This window comes from Neoarius graeffei, chromosome 28, assembly GCF_027579695.1.
Source record: "Neoarius graeffei isolate fNeoGra1 chromosome 28, fNeoGra1.pri, whole genome shotgun sequence".
NCBI classification, from domain to species: Eukaryota; Metazoa; Chordata; class Actinopteri; order Siluriformes; family Ariidae; genus Neoarius; species Neoarius graeffei.
The window spans coordinates 45,543,656-45,564,281 of record NC_083596.1 but is presented as its reverse complement, the minus strand read 5'-3'; the positions used below and the strand labels follow the sequence as shown (position 1 = coordinate 45,564,281).

The 20,626-nt window shown below is 41.0% G+C and overlaps 1 protein-coding gene across 1 annotated transcript; it reads left to right on the top strand.

The window, feature by feature from the left end:
• Positions 1 to 426: 426 nt before the first annotated feature.
• On the top strand, positions 427 to 20,404 carry LOC132875723 (uncharacterized). Its single transcript, XM_060912725.1, has 7 exons — positions 427 to 612; positions 4,252 to 4,578; positions 15,243 to 15,274; positions 15,412 to 15,444; positions 18,524 to 18,584; positions 18,698 to 18,877; positions 19,066 to 20,404. The coding sequence occupies exons 1-7, from the start codon at positions 594 to 596 to the stop codon at positions 20,328 to 20,330; spliced, it is 1,917 nt and encodes a 638-aa protein (XP_060768708.1). The 5' UTR covers positions 427 to 593; the 3' UTR covers positions 20,331 to 20,404.
• The last annotated feature ends 222 nt before the right edge of the window (positions 20,405 to 20,626 follow it).

Sequence of the window (20,626 nt, the reverse complement as noted above, 5' to 3'; positions counted from 1 at the left end):
TCACATTCACACCTACGGTCAATTTAGAGTCACCAGTTAACCTAACCTGCATGTCTTTGGGGGAAACCGGAGCACCCGGAGGAAACCCACGCGGACACGGGGAGAACCTGCAAACTCCGCACAGAAAGGCCCTCGCCGGCCACGGGGCTCGAACCCGGACCTTCTTGCTGTGAGGCAACAGCACTAACCACTACACCACCGTGCCGCCCCTCATTATGATCCTGATTACTGATATTTTTAAACAAGGTAATACTAGATGACCATCTGAGGTGTGTGAGATTGCAGAAATTATGTAAACAGTAGAAACATTAGCAGTGACGTGAAAGCAAATATTTCATAGTGGGACTCCTTCTCATGCACAATTGAATAATCAGTGGAAGTGGATGAAAGTGAAAGCATTTTTAGCTTCCTGTCTGAAAACAACAAACGTATAACTGACACAGTAAAGCAGCAAGTGTCTGTGAGAACAACAACCAGAACGGTACGAGGGGAACGTTATATTAAAAAAAAATCACATTAAAATATAGTCAACAGACTCAAATCACACGATTCTCTCCATTTCTCTGAAGGACTTTATTGAATTGAAACTAGCGATGGCTGCTTCAACCAACAGTAAGTTAAACATTAAAGTTATGCTATTATACTCTGAATTAACTACTGATAGAATTTAATTTCTCTTTATAACGAATTTTAAAGTGACGGTCACAGAATAATGACAATGAACTGCCTGATAAGTTACATTATTAGATGATGAAAACATCTTACTCTTTTAGCAGTTTATGGAAACGGGCTTTACCACTTCAAATGTTATTTCCTGTGTATTTCCTCTCATCTCTGAACCAACATTTAAGGAAACATAATGCCTGCATTTGACTGATGGACAAATTACTGTATATGGTAAATATGTCAATATAGCTTTTAACTGTATTAGTGAATTGAATTTATTAGTATGTCCTGGTGACTGCTAAGCAACATTGGTCCATATCACCTCTGTAGATTTTAGAGCAAAACCGCAAGGTTTATTAAGATTTCAAATGTGCCTCACCAAATCTCGATTGTTAGCAAATTAAACACCATTATGTAAAATAAAATTTAAAAAAATAACAGAAGCGAGTCAGAGCAGAAGTCTGAATCTGGTATTTTGGCCGTTTAAGAGGGCGAAAATAATGAGAAGGTAGTACAGTGATGCAGCAGGATACAGTGACGCCTCACAGATACAGATTCACAGTCTGAGCTCCGGTTCCTGTCTGTGTGGAGTTTTGCAACTTCTATCCATCTCATATTTGAGAGGCTGGAATGGCTATGCTAAAAGGTGCAAGTGAAGAATGTGTGAACGCATGATGCCCCAGGGTTTTTTCTAGAAAAATTTAGTATGAGGGCTCTCACCATGGCGGGGGGGGGGATGGTGCCAGTTGTCCCCCCCCCCGCCGTGCAAAGCCTTTGAAAAATGCTCCAATGGGACATTCTGAGGCTATCTGAGAGGGAAATTGTAACAAATTGTCTGTCAACATTGAAAAAGAAAGAAGTAATCTTCTTCTGCCCCGGACAGTCTTTGGCTTTCTTCTGTTTCGTGCCGCGGGATGACATCTTTAAATGCCCAAGTGTCAACAAAAACAACTCGCGAACTACTTCTGTCAAAAACTCCCGCGCCGGTGGGTGAAAGGTCATTCAGTCTCGAGAAATCTCGCTCTACAAGTCAGCTGACCTTGTATGTAACCCATGTCAAATCTCGTGAGAGCAGCCGCGACAAGTAAACAACTAAACAACATGGCGCCTCAGTCTGGAAAACGCCAATTCGGATTGTTTTTGCACCGTCTGGCGGTGTACCTGCTATGATTGGAATATTTTTGGAGCAATTATAACGTATTTGATGATCAGACACATTGTCACGTAGTGTTGCTGGGATGTTTTCACGGAGTCGGTAAGGGGGCGCACGCCGAGAGTAAGAGGGCGCAGCGCCCCTGTTACCCCGTTTAGACGAAAGCCTGCATGATGCCCTGTGAGGGACTGGTGTGCCATCGATGATGAATGCTCCTGCACTGCACCCACTGTTCAAGATCCATCACGACCCAGAGGAAGACAAAATGTTTACTGAAGATAAATAAATGGATCAAAGAAAACAAGTGTTGCCAGACAAAACAAACCTCACCCGGTAGCACTTATGATGAATATGAAGGAAGATATCACAAACAAACAATTCTGACCTTTTTGGTGACCTTGGTGTGAACATATTTGGCCAATAAACATGGTTCTGATTCTCATTCGCACACCATACTGCTCTCAGCCAATCAGAACACATCTGAATGAATATGAATGAAGATATCGCAAAAAAACGATTTTGACCTTTTTGGTGACCTTGACCGGATGACCCTCAAAATGTTGGAGGTTTTATTTGAGACCGATGCCCATCTATCCTGAAAGTTTCATGAAGATTGGTCCAGCTGTTTTCCCGTAATAACATTAACAAAAAAAAAAAAAGCCCAAAGAAAGAAAGAAAGAAAGAAAGAAACAAAAACAAACCCCATCGAAAACAATACCTCACCCCCTGGTGGACTCCGTCCCGGGCGAGGTAATAAAAGAGCAAAATTTTGTTCTTCAGCAACAAGTGCTAGTGTTTTTGTATTTGTATATATCAGTTCTACATTTGATTTGCTAAAGACTGTGGAACCTCTACAATAACAGAGCCCTGATGGTATTTTCTAGCTAACTAACCCAGGCCTAAACAACTCTGGTAGATAGTTTTAACATGCCAAGATAACCGGTACAGGGTATTAATGTGCGAATTCAAAAAAAAAAAACTCATGGCGCTTGAAAAACTGTCTTGAAACTTCATGAGAAACAGGAACTGAGAAAATATGCAATTTTGGAGCAATCTTTATATGGACAGTGTGTGAGGCAATTAATTTAATCTCATCTCATTATCTCTAGCCGCTTTATCCTTCTACAGGGTCGCAGGCAAGCTGGAGCCTATCCCAGCTGACTACGGGCGAAAGGCGCAATTAATTTAATGTCAGATTTAATCATGTAATCATGTGAGAATATTATATATGTAATGCAGAAGGGAACAGTCAGGGCTTTCTAGGCCTCCAGAGAAGGCCCAAACCTATCAGCACTTCAAATGTTATATTTAATTTCTTTCATAATTTCATTATAATTATTCTATTCTAATTCAGCCTCATTTTCTATCAAATTTGCTTAAGAAATGAAAGGGTCACTGTCCTGAAAATATTAAAATAAAGTTATCCAATGAGATTTTTTTGTTTGTTGTCTCTAGGCTGAAAAGAGTTTAGAGCTGCTCGCTCATTGTTTAGGACTTCATTGCTGGGACAGAAGGCCATGGCAGTGTATGTTTACGTAGGAAGTGACATGAATTAACCAATCAGATTTTGCTTTATAGTGGGAGGGACCAAAAATTTATCATCCTCAGCCTACTCGAAGGCCAACGTGAGTCGGAGCCGTCAGCGCAGCAGTGAAGTCACCTTCCAGCTGGTGTAGCGTTCATCAGTAGTGTTAATGAAGGCTAATAAAGCAGTTAAGCCAGTGCTATCAAGAGCAAGTAGAACAGACTAACGGCCGAGAAACTAGGATTTCTGTCTCCAGACTCTTCTTCCACGCATGCTTGCTACAATATTTTTCACTCATACTTAAGTATTCATTTCCCCATGTAATTTACTTAGTTACTTTTAAAATCAACATCGACAACTACACACAACAGGGTGAACTGGCAGCCTGCCACTAATCCATTGCCTTGTTTTTGTTTTGGTGTGTCTGGCTAAGGTTTGGCTGAGTTGAAGTCCTAACTCTAATAGTAATGGTTCAGCACTGGTGTAATGTGAATACAAATAAGGAAGGTTTTGTTTTGTCCAAAGGAAGATGTCCATACATCCATCTATCTATACCGCTCACCAATCAGGATTGTGGTTGAGCTGTAGCCAGTCCCAGCTGACTTTAGGCGAGAAGCAGGGTATACCTTGGGCAGGTTGCCAATCTATCATGGGGGTAACACAGACAGACAGCCATTCACACCTATGAGCAATTTAGTTACCAGCTGACCTAATCCACATGTTGGAGGAAACTCATGCAGGCCTGGCGAGAACAAACAAACTCCACCCTGAAAGGTCCTGGTCACCCGCAAGGTTTGAACCCTGAACCTTATTGCTGTGAGGTGACAGTGCTAACCATTGCACTACCTTAGAATAAGATATGATAAATCGAATTGAGTGCGTCTTTCTTTTGTCTTTTTCCACACAGACGAGTTTAAACTCCTTTCCCACCAAGATAAACGTGTTCAACTCGGCTCTGCTGTCACATTCTCATGTTGCCTGTTTCCTGAAATCAGCGCTGTTGACATGGTGATCCGGTGGTTTAAGGGGACAGATTGTGTTTGTCTCTATAAGAACAGACAGATGACAGAGGGGAGAGGCTACAAGGGCAGAGTGACTCTGTTCACCGAGGAGCTGGACAAAGGAAACATCTCCTTACAGTTGAGAGAGAGCCGTGAATCAGATATAGGACATTACCTGTGTCAGGTGACGGATGGAGAAAGAACGGGGAAGCTTACAATAAGACTGTGGTGGCGTAAGTATCCCAGAACTTCACCTTCCATCAGTCTAAATTCATTATCAGTATCCCTTCTAAATATAAAGAGAAACAATGTACAGAGTTCAAATGATGATAATGTGCCAAAATTTCATTTGATTAAACAAAGAATAACTGCACAACACCTCGTGGTTGTAAAGTGCAAACTCAGAAATTGTAATGGATGTGGACACATCACCACAACTAGACATGTTTCTTAAACATCCCTTTCTGAAAACCATGGGCATTGGCATTAACCCCTTCAATGCCCTTGGACGAGTCATGTACGTCATGAAATCTTTTATCACTGTGCCTTATGACGGAAGAATGTTTTAGGCATTGAATTCATATGTGCCACTGTGAAGTAAAAGTAATGTGCCATGTACTCGTAAGGTACATAAAAGGAGGTGTTCATGATGAGTAGCATACGTCATAAAGTACACCGGTAAAAGATTTCATGACGTACGTGACTCGTCCAAGGGCATTGAAGGGGTTAATATAGAAGAACCATATATGGGTGTGATAGTCACATGTCCATATACTTTTGGCCATGTCATGTATATAACAGATAAAACACTTGCGGTGTGCTGTTATAGTAAAATATCAAGAATAAGGTTGAAGTTCATTACAAATAACAGCTGGTTCTTAAGTGTTATATTTCCTCTTGTACCAAAGATCACTTTTCTGATGATGACACTGATCATTTTTTTATTTATTAAAAAAATAAATTAAAAAACCATAATGTTTATCCATTTTTAGTTACATTTAATTTCTGGAATATATACAAAAACAAGTCAGTTATTCTTACACCATCCTCTTTCCCTCCTCCCTCGCTTGACAAAAAGTGCAAATTGCCACATTATTGAGAAGCCACAAAGTCATCCAGTCTGTTTTGGTAAACTTACAGCTTCACCTCTGACAGCTAGAAAGCTCTGGAACTGGAGACTCCTTTCAAACATGCGAAATAAAAATCCGTAATAAATTTCACACATTTTATTGATTTATATTTACAACTGACACCTACCTTTATAATATATACAGTATATATGTGTGTCCATTTCTGTCACACACAAAAGATTAGTCCTTCTAGAGTCTAGAAGGACCTTTGTCTAGATTTGTCTGGAATCTAGACAAAGGTGCTAGTCTATATTCTGTTCTATTTGATGGGTGCTCTGTGCTGCTGTGTGATTTGTAAGACTATTACTGTTTGCCACTCTAACTTCCTGTTGTACCTTCCTTTCCTCTGCTGTAGTACAGAGTTTCTGTGTGCAGCACCTTCCTGTTTTTTCTTATTTCAGTCATTGTTTAGCTTGCCTCTCTGATATGTTTAGCACAGTATTTTGACTGAAGTGCAAGAAAGCAACTTCGAGACAGCTTGGGACATGCTGTATTTTATTCATAGTACAAAAGAGCTTTGCAAGTTAGCCTAGTGATTAGCTTGTCCGCCGCTCAACCGGGAGATTGCGAGTTCTACTCGCGGTCGGGTCATACCAAAGACCATCATAAAAATGGTACCTACTACCGTCTGGCAAGGCACACTGCAATACAGATGTGAGTATAGGCAAGAGGCCGAGGGCTATCGAAATGGAGATCAGCGCTGCACCCATACGCCTTAAAGAGCTGGTTAGTACTGGGACAGGAGACTGCCTGGGAAGACCAGATTCTGGCGTGAGAGGGACTTTGACAAAAGAGCTGTGCAGTGTGCTTTCTTTTTTGGGAAAATATTTACATATATGTCAACCTTTGGTCAATCAAACCTGTATAACCAACCTCCAAAATCCGTATTTCCTTTATAAAATCCTTATAAGATGCAAATTAAAATAATTTACCTAAAATTTGAATAATTAACAGTGATATATCCAAGTTACTTTTTATTCAATATTAATAACAATAAACCTTCAGAATGAATACAAAGCTCCAATGTTTGACAAAAACACAAAGTGTCACTCTAATGTTCTGAATTGTACTCCATGACAGCTTTTTTAGCAGTCTGCACCAATATCTTACTAGGCTGCATGTCACAGCAAGTGTCTGTGTTGATCTTGCCGGAGTGCCCATTCAGAATCTTTTCAGTCGCTATTGAAAGTCGCTCAGGTGGAAATACGCTTTTCAAACAAAATGTTACTTCCCGGTTGGCGGGATTCTCGCAATGCGGTGTGCGCATGATCAAAAGTGGAACGAAGTCTCGCTACCACAAGATAACACGCGATTTCATAAGACTCTTTACTGGCTGTCTGTGCTTTCTGTGGTGTACAGTACGTTTGTAAATGTTATGCGCTCTTTTATCATCTTGGGAATTGATTATAGCTCTAAATAAATATTGAAGTTTTTTTAAAGAATCCGTATAACTTTATTTGTACGCCCATATACTACGTTTATTGAATCAAATCCGTATAAAATACGGACATTCCGTATAGGTTGACATGTATGTATTTAGCAGCATAATTGGACATGTTTTGTATATGTGTAACCTTGCAAATAGATGCAAGAGTGTGTTGCTTTATTATGGCTTTTCCACTAGATGTCAGTGTTATGAAGTATACAGCAGGGGTTGTTAACTGACAGGCCGTGGTCCAGAAACAGACGAAACCGAGTACTAAATTAAATTTATCTTAATTAAATAAGACAGTGTTAGAGATGGAGGAGGCTTGCCTGCTCTGCTTTATTCTGTGCCCTATTAAACTAGCATGTTTCTTGTATGTGTGAACTAAACATGAACTTTACTTTCAAACCATATACGAATGTGGTTTGAAACGGATTTGCAAAACTTAGATCTCATGTGATTTTCAGCTGTTCAGACTTGCTACGTATGATCGGATTCTGATTGGATATGTACATACAGTACCAGTCAAAAATTGAGACAGACTTCATTATTATGAAGGAGTATGTCTGTCCAAACTTTTGACTGGTACTGTGAATCAGATTTGAACTGAAAGTCTGAACGTAACCTATGGCAAAAAAAAAAAATCTAATTTGAGTTACTTCAGTCTGGTAATGTGAACACAAGAAAGAAATGAACACAAACTCTAATCATGAACTAAAGCTAAGGTCTCACATAGCCGGAATCACTTCACGGTAGACCCCGGAGGACGATTTTAAGCCTTCTGGGGGTCAACTGGCAAGTTCCGGGCCTTTCCGTCGGAATACATGAGAGCTAGGAGCTACCTCGACAACTGGAAGGGCGTGGCTTCCATCCTCAGAAAGTTTTGTCATGTTGACAATTGCTGTGGGTCAAGCACCGGATGAATTCATCCGCTGCAACCATGAAGGCATCTGTGAGGATCCTTGAGGCATACATGAGGCTTATCTGGGCTACCAGGGGTTACCGTAGCATTCCGTCGCAACCATCGAGCTCAAAATGTTCACAGAACAACATTCTGCAGAAAGTGAACAGCTTGCCTGAGGGGCGTGGCTTATTTTGTCTTGCCGTGCCTATGCCGTACTGCAGTTGTGAAAACCGTACACACTACCGTTACCACTGTAAGGCCATACGTCGCTGCCACCATTGGTTTTACTGGCGTCTTCCATCATGGTTACCATGGCTTCATTTGCATATTTACTCCACCCAAATTTATGCAACAGATCACCTCCAAAATCTACCTGAATGGCCACAGTAGCCCCAGCCACGGTTCTCACGGATCAACCGGTGACGTATGACCTTAGCTTAAGCCTCTGAAAGAACACATAGATGCTAAATAAAAATCTCATCTCATTTATCTCTAGCCGCTTTATCCTGTTCTACAGGGTCGCAGGCAAGCTGGAGTCTATCCCAGCTGACTACGGGCAAAAGGCAGGGTACACCCTGGACAAGTCGCCAGGTCATCACAGGGCTGACACACAGACAACCATTCACACTCAGTCAATTTAGAGTCACCAGTTAACCTAACCTACATGCTGCACTTTGGACTGTGGGGGAAACCAGAGCACCCGGAGGAAACCCACACGGACACAGGGAGAACATGCAAACTCCACACAGAAAGGCCCTCACCGGCCACGGGGCTCGAACGCGGACCTTCTTGCTATGAGGCGACAGCGCTAACCACTACACCATCGTGCCACCCCTAAATAAAAATCTCTAATCTCAAATCATTATCTTATGGATAACTACAAGTAGTTAATTACATAATCTTTAAAAACACTGTGACTGCTTATTCCTTCCCACTGAGAACTATACACAGCCTACTACATTTTCAAGTGAAGGACATAAATATGCATATTCTTCTTGGCTTCAGGCTGAGCATACACAAGACTGCACCATGTGAGAAGAGTTGGCTCCAGCTACAAATAAAAGGGTTATATTTATTACATGTGAATTAGATAGTCAACATGCATGGAGCTAATATAAAATATTATTATATTAGCATGTCTCTATACACTACACATCATCTTCTTCTTCTTTTGGCTGCTCCCAATTAGGGGTCACCACAGTGGATCTTTCGTCTCTGTTGCTCCCTGTCTTCCGCATCCTTCTCTACCCCACTTTCATGTCCTCTCTCACCACATCCATGTATCTCCTCTTTGGCCTTCCTCATTTTCATGTGCCTGGCAGCTCCATCCTCAACATTCTCCTTCCAGCATGCTCAACATCTCTTCTCAGGATGTGCCCAGACCATCTCAGTCTCATCTCTCTTAGCTTAATTCCCAAGCTCTCCACATGTGCTCCCTCTGATGTGCTCGTTCCTTATCCTGTCCAACCTCCCATCGCAAGCCTTAACATCCTCAACTCCGCCACCTCCAACTTTGCCTCCTGTCTCTTCGTTAAGGGGACGGTCTCCAATCCATACATCACAGCTGGTCTCACTACTGTCTTATACATCTTACCTTTCACTTTTGCTGGGACTTTCTTATCACAAATGACTCCCGAAATCCTTCTCCAACTGCTCCACCCTGCCTGCACTCTCTTTCTCAACTCACTATCGCAGCCCCCATTTTCCTGCACAGTTGACCCCAGGTACTTGAATTCACCAATTTTCTTTACGTCTACTCCTTGCATCTTCGCTACACTCTTATCCTCATTCTCACTGATGCACATGTATTCTGTTTTGCTCCTGCTCACCTTCATTCCTCTTCGTTCCAATGCATACCTCCATCTCTCCAAACCCAACTCAACCTCCTTTCACCACATATCACAGTATCATCCGCAAACATCATGTTACATGGTGACTCTTGCCTCACTTCGTCCATCAAGCTATCCATCACTATGGCAAACAAGAAAGGACTCAAAGCAGATCCTTGATGAAGTCTCACCTTCACCTTGAACCATTCAGTCGTTCCAACTGCACACCTCACTGCTGTTTCACTGTTCTCATACATGTCTTGCACCACTCTAATATACTTCTCATTCACGCCACTCTTTCTCATACAGTACCATAACTCATCTCTTGGCACTCTATTGTATGCCTTCTCCAGGTCTACATACACATAATGTAGCTTTCTCTGGCCTTCTCTGTACTTCTCCATTAACATTCTGAAAGCAAAAATTGTATCCGACGTGCTCTTCCTTGGCATAAACCCGTACTGCTGTTCACAGATTGCTTCCTCTCTGTACACTACACATAGACTCTGGGAAATTGTCCATCTCTTACATTCGGCATTTTTTCACTCAGGGTACACATTTCTGTTCCAAAATGGTAATTTTTTGAAAGTTTAGTTTTCAGATTTTTAGTCAGTGCATTTTGTTTCCACATATCTTAATATTACAGTGTGAAAATTTCATGAGGTATCCTCATCTGATTCAGAAGATACCGTATGGCCTGTTGATCAAGACCACCATTTCAGTGAATTGGTGGGGGCTATGGAGACTACACCAGTGTATATTTTTTTTCCATAGAATAAAAAAAGAAAGATTTAAAGGTATAACTCGATATATTTTACTGGAAATATTAGGAAATACAATTTGTATGGCAATGAGCACAGAATCAAATATCTTTTCTAATGAAGAAATGCCTAACGAAGAATTGGGGTCTACGGGGACTTCGTTTCTCAATTAAACCACTACTCAGTGCAATTACCTCAAGTCTGTCATGACTAAAGGCATTTTTATACCTTTACTTCTCATGGTAATTATAAAAACATTATGGGAAATTCTTTAACCCTGATTAAACCCCGAGTTTAGAGAGGGCTACGGAGACTACATTGCTTTTTCCATTATCCCAGTGAACATTTTCAATGAACGCTGAAAGGTGTCGGTGCCTTACAGTCAACAATTTTTTTTCTGTGCATTATTCCTACATATATAGAGATTGAAACTACCAAAATGGATACCATTTAAAAGAATCAGTGATTGAATTTTTGGGTTCCTTTTTGAAAACACTGATCAAAGACATCATTTGGCATAACAACGGACACATTATTAAAGAACTGCAAAATTTTTGCCAGGTGATAAATGACTCCTTTATATGCATATATTAAATTAAGCAGAGATACTACATTATCATTTCATATCAATCTTATAGCACAAAATGCACTAGAAATGTGGGATTTTGTATGATATTATATCGTTCAATGTACAGTGGAACAGTATAACATGCCAAACAGCCATAAAACGGACCAAAAAGGCATAAAAAAATGAAAGAATCAACATGGAAACAAAATTTAAAAAGCGTTCTCTGTGGCGATCCGATGACACTAATGTAAACATAAGTTTAATACAAGAAACTTGACATTTTTTAAAAATACACCTGCATAACATCTTATTTCTTCAAATGTGTACCCTGAGTGAAAAAATGCTGATTATTACCTCAGAATACAACAGAACACAACATTTTTAAATTTAAAACATCAATTTGTACTAGTAGATACATGTTTAAAACATTGACATTTTAAAATGTACCATTATGAAATTAATAAACAGTTACTAACTGGGGGCGGCACGGTGATGTAGTGGTTAGCGCTGTCGCCTCACAGCAAGAAGGTTCTGGGTTCGAGCCCCGTGGCCGGCGAGGGCCTTTCTGTGTGGAGTTTGCATGTTCTCCCCGTGTCTGCGTGGGTTTCCTCCGGGTGCTCCGGTTTCCCCCACAGTCCAAAGACATGCAGGTTAGGTTAACTGGTGACTCTAAATTTGAATGTGAGTGTGAATGGTTGTCTGTGTCTGTGTGTCAGCCCTGTGATGACCTGGAGACTTGTCCAGGGTGTACCCCGCCTTTTGCCCATAGTCAGCTGGGATAGGCTCCAGCTTGCCTGCAACCCTGTAGGACTGGATAAGCGGCTACGGATAATGGATGGATGGAAAGATTGAGGAAGAGAATGAAAAATGTTAGATCCTGGAGGTATGCTATAATTATTTAAGACTGTAGGTGCAACTGGGAACAGAGGACCCCTCGACGTTTGGTAGTGACCGAGTCAAAAATTAGAAGTGGTTTAGAGGGGGGAAAAAACCAGAGTATAATTTTGTGAAGTTTTGATTTTGGGTTTTGTTTTCCATCAGCCTTGGATTCAAAAAATAGTGTTTTTAGATAAGCATAGAGAGGATATTACACGGTCATGCAAAGATCTGAAGTTTATCTTCGAGTGGTGAATGGATATTTCACGAGTGTGTGAAGCAAACAATTGAAATATTTTTCAGCACCAGAAGATAAACGTCAGATCTTCACATGACTGTGTAATGTTATTTATATTATATAGACACATTCACAAAAAATATGCAAGCTAATCAAAAGAATTTTAATTTTGAACCAATTTGCCATTTTGACAATGCGCGCCTAATCAGCAGGAAACACTAGGAGTGACATCATCGGAGTGCAATATCGAGAATTATTATACATACAGGACACTTTTTTGAAGGAATAAAAACATGTGTTCTATTCCCTTCTAGCAGGCTTCATTCATTTGGTTTGATAGCATGCAATAGTTTTAGCATATCGCTTATCCTATGTGTATTATGTCATGCTACCCAATGGAGAATAAGCGTGCAATCTCATCTCATTATCTCTAGCCGCTTTATCCTGTTCTACAGGGTCGCAGGCAAGCTGGAGCCTATCCCAGCTGACTACGGGCGAAAGGCGGGGTACACCCTGGACAAGTCGCCAGGTCATCACAGGGCCCACACATAGACACAGACAACCATTCACACTCACATTCACACCTACGGTCAATTTAGAGTCACCAGTTAACCTAACCTGCATGTCTTTGGACTGTGGGGGAAACCGGAGCACCCAGAGGAAACCCACGCGGACACGGGGAGAACATGCAAACTCCGCACAGAAAGGCCCTCGCCGGCCATGGGGCTCGAACCCGGACCTTCTTGCTGTGAGGCGACAGCGCTAACCACTACACCACCGTGCCGCCTGAGCATGCAATATTGTTACAATATTGCACGTCGTCAAGACAACATGACATCACATGTTGGAGACGTAAAACTTTCACGCTAGGGAGCGACTGTGACAATTTGTAAACAAATGTGGCCGCCAAGTTTGCTTTGTTAAATACGGAAGATTTTGAGAGGATTTTGAAAGAGAAAGATGTGTTGAACACCCGAAAGGAATGTATAAATAATAATAATAATAATAATAATAATAATGGCTTTTTTCATGGTATATCAGATATATTCTATTCAGCTAGCATGATACTGAACTCGTCTTTGACTTGTTCAATATCATGCTAGTTGGATAGAATATATCTGATATACCACGAAAAATGCCAGCCAATATTATTTACAGTGGGTACGGAAAGTATTCAGACCCCTTTAAATTTTTCACTCTTTGTTTCATTGCAGCCATTTGCTAAAATCAAAAAAGTTCATTTTATTTCTCATTAATGTACACTCAGCACCCCATCTTGACAGAAAAAAACAAATGTAGAAATTTTTGCAAATTTATTAAAAAAGAAAAACTGAAATATCACATGGTCATAAGTATTCAGACCTTTTGCTCAGTATTGAGTAGAAGCACCCTTTTGAGCTAGTACAGCCATGAGTCTTCTTGGGAATGATGCAACAAGTTTTTCACACCTGGATTTGGGGATCCTCTGCCATTCTTCCTTGCAGATCCTCTCCAGTTCCGTCAGGTTGGATGGTGAACGTTGGTGGACAGCCATTTTCAGGTCTCTCCAGAGATACTCAATTGGGTTTAGGTCAGGGGTCTGGCTGGGCCAGTCAAGAATGGTCACAGAGTTGTTCCGAAGCCACTCCTTTGTTATTTTAGCTGTGTGCTTAGGGTCATTGTCTTGTTGGAAGGTGAACCTTCAGCCCAGTCTGAGGTCCTGAGCACTCTGGAAGAGGTTTTCTTCCAGGATATCTCTGTACTTGGCCGCATTCATCTTTCCTTCAATTGCAACCAGTTGTCCTGTCCCTGCAGCTGAAAAACACCCCCCATAGCATGATGCTGCCACCACCATGTTTCACTGTTGGGATTGTATTGGGCAGGTGATGAGCAGTGCCTGGTTTTCTCCACAAATACCGCTTAGAATTAACGCCAAAAAGTTCAATCTTCGTCTCATCAGTCCAGAGAATCTTATTTCTCATAGTCTGGGAGTCCTTCATGTGTTTTTTGGCAAACTCTATGCGGGCTTTCATGTCTTGCACTGAGGAGAGGCTTCCGTCGGGCCACTCTGCCATAAAGCCCCGACTGGTGGAGGGCTGCAGTGATAGTTGACTATGTGGAATTTTCTCCCATCTCCCTACTGCATTTCTGGAGCTCAGCCACAGTGATCTTTGGGTTCTTCTTTACCTCTCTCACCAAGGCTCTTCTCCCACGATTGCTCAGTTTGGCTGGACGGCCAGGTCTAGGAAGAGTTCTGGTTGTCCCAAACTTCTTCCATTTAAGGATTATGGAGGCCACTGTACTCGTAGGAACCTTGAGTGCTGCAGAAATTCTTTTGTAACCTTGGCCAGATCTATGCCTTGCCACAATTCTGTCTCTGAGCTCCTTGGGCAGTTCCTTCGACCTCATGATTCTCATTTGCTCTGACATGCACTGTGAGCTGTAAGGTCTTATATAGACAGGTGTGTGCCTTTCCTAATCAAGTCCAATCAGTTTAATTAAACACAGCTGGACTCCAATGAAGGAGTAGAACCATCTCAAGGAGGATCAGAAGAAATGGACAGCATGTGAGTTAAATATGAGTGTCACAGCAAAGGGTCTGAATACTTATGACCATGTGATATTTCAGTTTTTCTTTTTTAATAAATTTGCAAAAATTTCTACATTTCTGTTTTTTTATGTCAAGATGGGGTGCTGAGTGTACATTAATGAGAAGTAAAATGAACTTTTTTGATTTTAGCAAATGGCTGCAATGAAAAAAAGAGTGAAAAATTTAAAGGGGTCTGAATACTTTCCATACCCACTGTAAATATGTCACTCAGATCCATGATGTATTTTGTATGATAAATGCGAGTTTTTCAACATGAGAAGATAAACTTGATATCTTCAAACCAATGTGTGATGTTCTTTTTATTATATAGACACATTCACAAATAAAAAGTACCCAAATTTATCAAAACAATTCATCGATATCCTCATGAGTGAGGATATTGAAAAATGTCATGGTTGCAGTTCATATGAAAAATACGAGTAGTGTATTTCCCAGTCAAACACTCCTGTCTGTGTAATATAATAATATATTAATAGAAGTTGACTGATAAAATATATGTTTAAACAGTGTTTTGTTTTTGTTTGTTGAGTTGTTGTTGGACTGTAACTTAGGATTCTCTTAATTATCTCACACAGATCCTCTTCAAAGCTTAAGCAGACTCTTTCAGGTAATTTTATGTCTCGAATTCAGTAATAATTTCTCCTACTGCTCATGGTTATTTTTTTCTTATGGTATATAATATTTCAATCAAAATCATATCTTACTAGCATTATATTCTGTAGCTAATCAGTTTCTTTCCTCTAGTGTGGTGTCATTCCGTATGTTAACATCCAGCAGGTAGGCACATACTTATATTTAAAACTGAAGTTTGCCATAAAAGCATTTAAAATATTGTATTTTTAAAATGATTACCTTTAAAGGTGCTATATGTAAGAATTGGCCAGCTGTTGACTTCATACTCCACACTGCAAACAAATAGGGGTTGGTAAATTACCAGGAAGTTGGCTACTGTAAGAAGCAAGGAAACGCACAGTGCCTCCTTCCCGGACCCCCCCCCCACACACACACACATAGTACACCACCACAGGTCTCATAGAATTATTACTGGCTGAATATAGTGCAAAGCTATTTTTAATCGATCCACTATGGATCCATATGGATATGGATCAGTTATTTAAAAAAAAAAAAAAGGCAACTACTAACTAACAGCAAGGCAAGAATATGCAAAATTCAACTAAACTGCTGAAACTCTGAGAGCCGATCAAGAGAACACTGCTATCTTATAATTTGTTTGGTTTAATAATTGGGCCAAAAAGAGGAGTGCTACCTTATCTTTGCGAGCATGATTGTGTTTTTGCAGTTTGCTGGCTTGTGATTTAACGGATCTTGTACCCGGCCACTGCAAAACTGTTCATGAGCTTCTCGGGATCTGTAACTTTTAAACTCGTGCACAGTGCATGCACTCCGTCTAAAAATGAAATAGTTTACAGTGTCTGGGTATGTGCACGCCCGGATCACTGCACAGGCTTCATATGGCTTCAGCCTAGGGGCCCCCACGCCTCGCAGGGGGACTCCCAATTGGTCAAAAGAAAAATCCCTTCATATTCATTGGCTCAAAATGAATATTTAAATAAACGGACGCTGATTGGGTGAGGCAAATCCACCTTCCATATATAAACATTAGACGTCACGCACGACGTCACTCCGCAGTTGAACAGTGAACATGTGTGACAGAAAATACGAGAGCGGTGCTCAAAAGCGCAAGGCGCAACGGCAAAAAGCCCAATGTGATAAAGCTCTATTGAGCAATATACCAAAACTAACAGGGTTTTTTAAACCTAATGAAACCCAACTGGCAAGTGCAAGTCATCATGACACTAGCGTAGCATACGTTATGTTAGCTGCAGCTGCAGGCAGTAGTACTACTAGCTCTGGTGAGGGTGAAGGACCATCCCTTTCAGACCCCGTCTGAATTTTTCAAGTTTGATGACTTTTCTACAAGAAAAGCTAGGAGGACAAACTTTTAAGAATGATACTGGTTGTTGATCATTAGTTTGTTTACTTTGTCTTTATTGCCTTTCATTATAGCCTCTTCATCGTGTACTTGAGAGGTTCAGTTGCCTAAAAGGCCTACAGGCACATTCAATTGACAGTTGCATAAGTTGTGATAAGTTGTTGTCAATCTAAACCTTATAGTTTTTGGTGTTCTGTTTTTGCTGGCCCAGCTGTACAAAGTTTAATAATGAAAAAAAAAAAACTTTAAAATGTAGAAAATAGACAGTTCTTTACAGGTAGATGGGATAAGATGGTGGTGGCCGGGGGGGCTACAGCAACTTGTAGCCTAGGGGCCCCTGGCCATGTTAATCCGGCCCTGGGTATCTGAGTGAAGGTTGTACATCGGCGTCCGTAATCCAGTCTTTGGCTGTTGTTTATCGTGCTTAGTTTGTCCAAAAACCATTGCTTGGCATTGCGATTTAATTCCTCCTGGTAGGGTCTGTTTTCTTTCTCTTTTCCCTTCTCCAAAAATCCAAATTCACCTGGATTCCAGGTGTTTCTGTGAATTGCAGCAATTCATTTGCTTTGCTTTTCTTTAGCGTTTGGCACTCTGTAAAGAGAGAGCTCTGATTTCTTGTTGAGTCTATTCATACAATCAATCACACAACAGCTTTAACATATTTTAAATGTTTTTTTTTTTGTGTGTGTGTGTGTTTGCATCATTCAAGCCGAATGCTAACACTGCTACTCAGTCAGTTTAGTCTTTCTGCCACTAATGGCCCTTTTCCACTACCCTTTTTCAGCTCACTTCAGCTCACTTCAGCCCGACACGGCTTGCGTTTCGACTACCTCAGAACAGCATGACTCAGCTCGCTTCAGCCCTGCTTAGCACCCAAAACTCGCACGGTTTTGGAGTAGGGCTGAAGCGAGCCAAACCAAGCTGAGTGAGGCTGGGGGCATGAGCAGACACACCCCTGTGCACTGATTGGTGAGGAGGAATGTCCTCACATGCCCACACACGCCCCGCGAGCACGCTGGGATCTGTAAACACCGTAAACCCGGAAGAATAATAATTACGAATTACGAGAATTTCTGAAGCCTTATGCGCCTCGCCTCATCTATACGCTCTTGCCAGTATCTGTTGGCGTTGTCGGTGACAACAAGCCACAGCACCAACACCAGCAACACTAATGACTCCATGTCCTCCATGTTTATTGTTTACTATCCGGGTCGTGAGACTACCGCTTAAAAGATCACTGATGTCACTGTTTGCGCCGCTTAACGACATCACGTGACGTCCACCCACTTTCGCTAACTCCACCCAATGTGTCCACCCACTTCCAGCCAGCACGGTTCAGCGCGGTTGTAGTCGAAATGCAACTCCAATAGCCCCGCTCAGCTCGACTCAGCCCAACTCAGCACGGCACGGCTCAGCCCGACTCAGCCACGTTTGTAGTGGAAAAGCGGCATAAGTGGGTGTAACTGCAGTGACTTCCACCTATGGTGACATCATGTACATATTCTCTTCATCTCCTCTCATTCTGGATTGAGGGCAGACTGGATGCTACAGTGACTCATTACCACCTCTTGAGGTACAAGGTGAAGTGGTATTACAAGACGTATGATCAGTCTTGTCTCGGGGCTAGCTGGTTAGCATACTAACTTCAGTAGATATCTCTGCAACACATCGACACTTATTTTTTCATATTCTGTTGATAATTTCTTTCAAAGTTTTAAAGTAAAATTATTACTAATTCTTACATATGGCACCTTTAAAAATCAGTCTACATTCAGCAGTCTCACTACTATTAGTATCAGTAAGAAGAATATAATTTTTTAATTTTTATCGTATAATAATATTAGTACTCAAATGCCAATAAAACACACTATGGCATCCTTTACTTTTTCTTGACATCTGCAGTGGGGGAAAAAATGGACAGAAGAGGAGAAAATGAAAATGGAAGAGTCTTCTTTGCTGACTGGTAAGTCTGAAACAACAGCAATCTTTTAACAGTTCTATCAAGATTGTCGGAATCTTGTATATTCTATTATCAATACATTAACTACACTTCACTGTTAATATGAATAATTCCAGAATATAATACAGATGTTAAAAGCATCATGAAGGAACTTCTAAAGAAGCACAGTGCGCTAGAAAAAGCTGAGCAACAATTGAAAAACACCCAGATAGACCTAAACAGAGCAAGAGGAGAACATGAGGATGGTACAGATCCAGACTCATCCGGTTCTGTACCCAAATTGGAGCCTCCAGTCAGTGAGTGGCTTTTGGTCATTCTTAAATGAAAAGCCTACATAATATAATATTAATTTAATTTTTAATATAAAACGTGTTTTCATGATCACTGAATCAAAGGTATACCTCTAATAATTCACCAAACTCCCAAATCTCATAATTAAGTTGACTGACAGTAAACTGGGTGTCTTATTTTTGTTCATTATCAGTGGATGGAGCATCATCAAGTTCAAATTCTTCACAGTTGAGGATGGTGTTGCTGGGGAGGACGGGGTCTGGAAAGAGTGCAGCAGGAAACACCATCCTGGGCACAGAGGAGAGAAACCAGGCTGCTACAGCTACATCTCCATTCACACAGCAGAGTAAGAGCATACAGGGGGAGGTGGCTGGGAGGAAGGTGACTGTGGTGGACACTCCTGACTGGTTCTCTCCTGGACTCCCTCCGGAGAAGGTGAGGCAGGATGTGGAACTCTGTGTCCATCTGTCTGCTCCTGGACCCCATGCCTTCCTCCTGGTCATACCTGTAAAGCAGCCTACAGGAGAGGAGAGAGGGATAATGGAGAAAATGGAGGAGATTTTTGAAGAGAGATGTTGGAGAAACACCATGGTTATTTTCACTGTTACTGATGAACCTCAGAAGAAGAACATAGAGGGGTTTATCCAATCAGGAGACCAGGAAGTCCAGAGACTTGTAGAGAAATGTGGGAACAGGTTTCACTGTCTCAACATTAAGGAGATTGGAGATAGGTCTCAGGTCTTAGAGCTGCTGGAGAAGATAGAGCAGATGGTAGAAGGAAGCGGGGAGAAATTCTACAGCAGTGAGATCTACCTGGAGACAGAGGCTGAGATTGAAAAAATGATTATGTGGGCTATAGAAAAGAAGATGGCAAAAGAAGAAAGCGAACTGGAAGTGAAACTAGAGCAGGAGGTCCAGAATTCTCTGAAAAAGATAGAAGGAATGATCCAGGAGCATGAAAAAGATATCACACAGCTGAACAGTCAAATAGCTGATCTGGAAGGAAAAATTAATGATGAAATAGATGAAGTGAAAAAAGAGAAGCTGAAAAGAGAACTGGAAGGAGAAATGCATAAGAAGACAAAGATTGAAAATATAATTATGATACTGAATGAAAAGACAGAGTGGGAGAAGAAAGAGATGGAGGAGAGACTCAGACAAAAGGTGGATGAGATAAGGAAGACCTATGAAGGAGAGGCTGGAATGGAGGCAGAGAGAAACTTTCTGAAGATGATACTTCCTGAGATCCAGAGAAATATTTTGACCTCAAAATCCAAGCAGGAGGAAGATTTCAGAGGACAGATAGCAGAGAAGGATGGAGAGCTTGATTTGCTGAAACAGACCCTGACACAGCTTAGAGAAGAGATGAAAGAATCCATGTTGGGAAAAGAGGCTCAAGAAGATTCTGGAGAAATTGTTTCCCAAAACAAGTGTCAGAAACGGAGTGGGAGTATATGATTACTGAGAAGTTCGCTTTGTTTTTATACATTCGTCAGGCTCCACTGATTAAATAAAATGCTTAAAAAAACAAACAGCAATTTTTTTTCATTTTAACATTTAACTGCATTTTATTATCTGCCTTATTTTTACTGTCTCATTACCTTTACATTACTGTTATAGTGTTCTTTTACTCTATTTTCATTACATTCATATCAGAGGGATATGAGCTTTAAGTTCAAAGCAAATGAAAATAGCATGGACAATTGGTGCATTGTTGTGAACTCATACGAATGAAAACAGTTTACATGAATTTA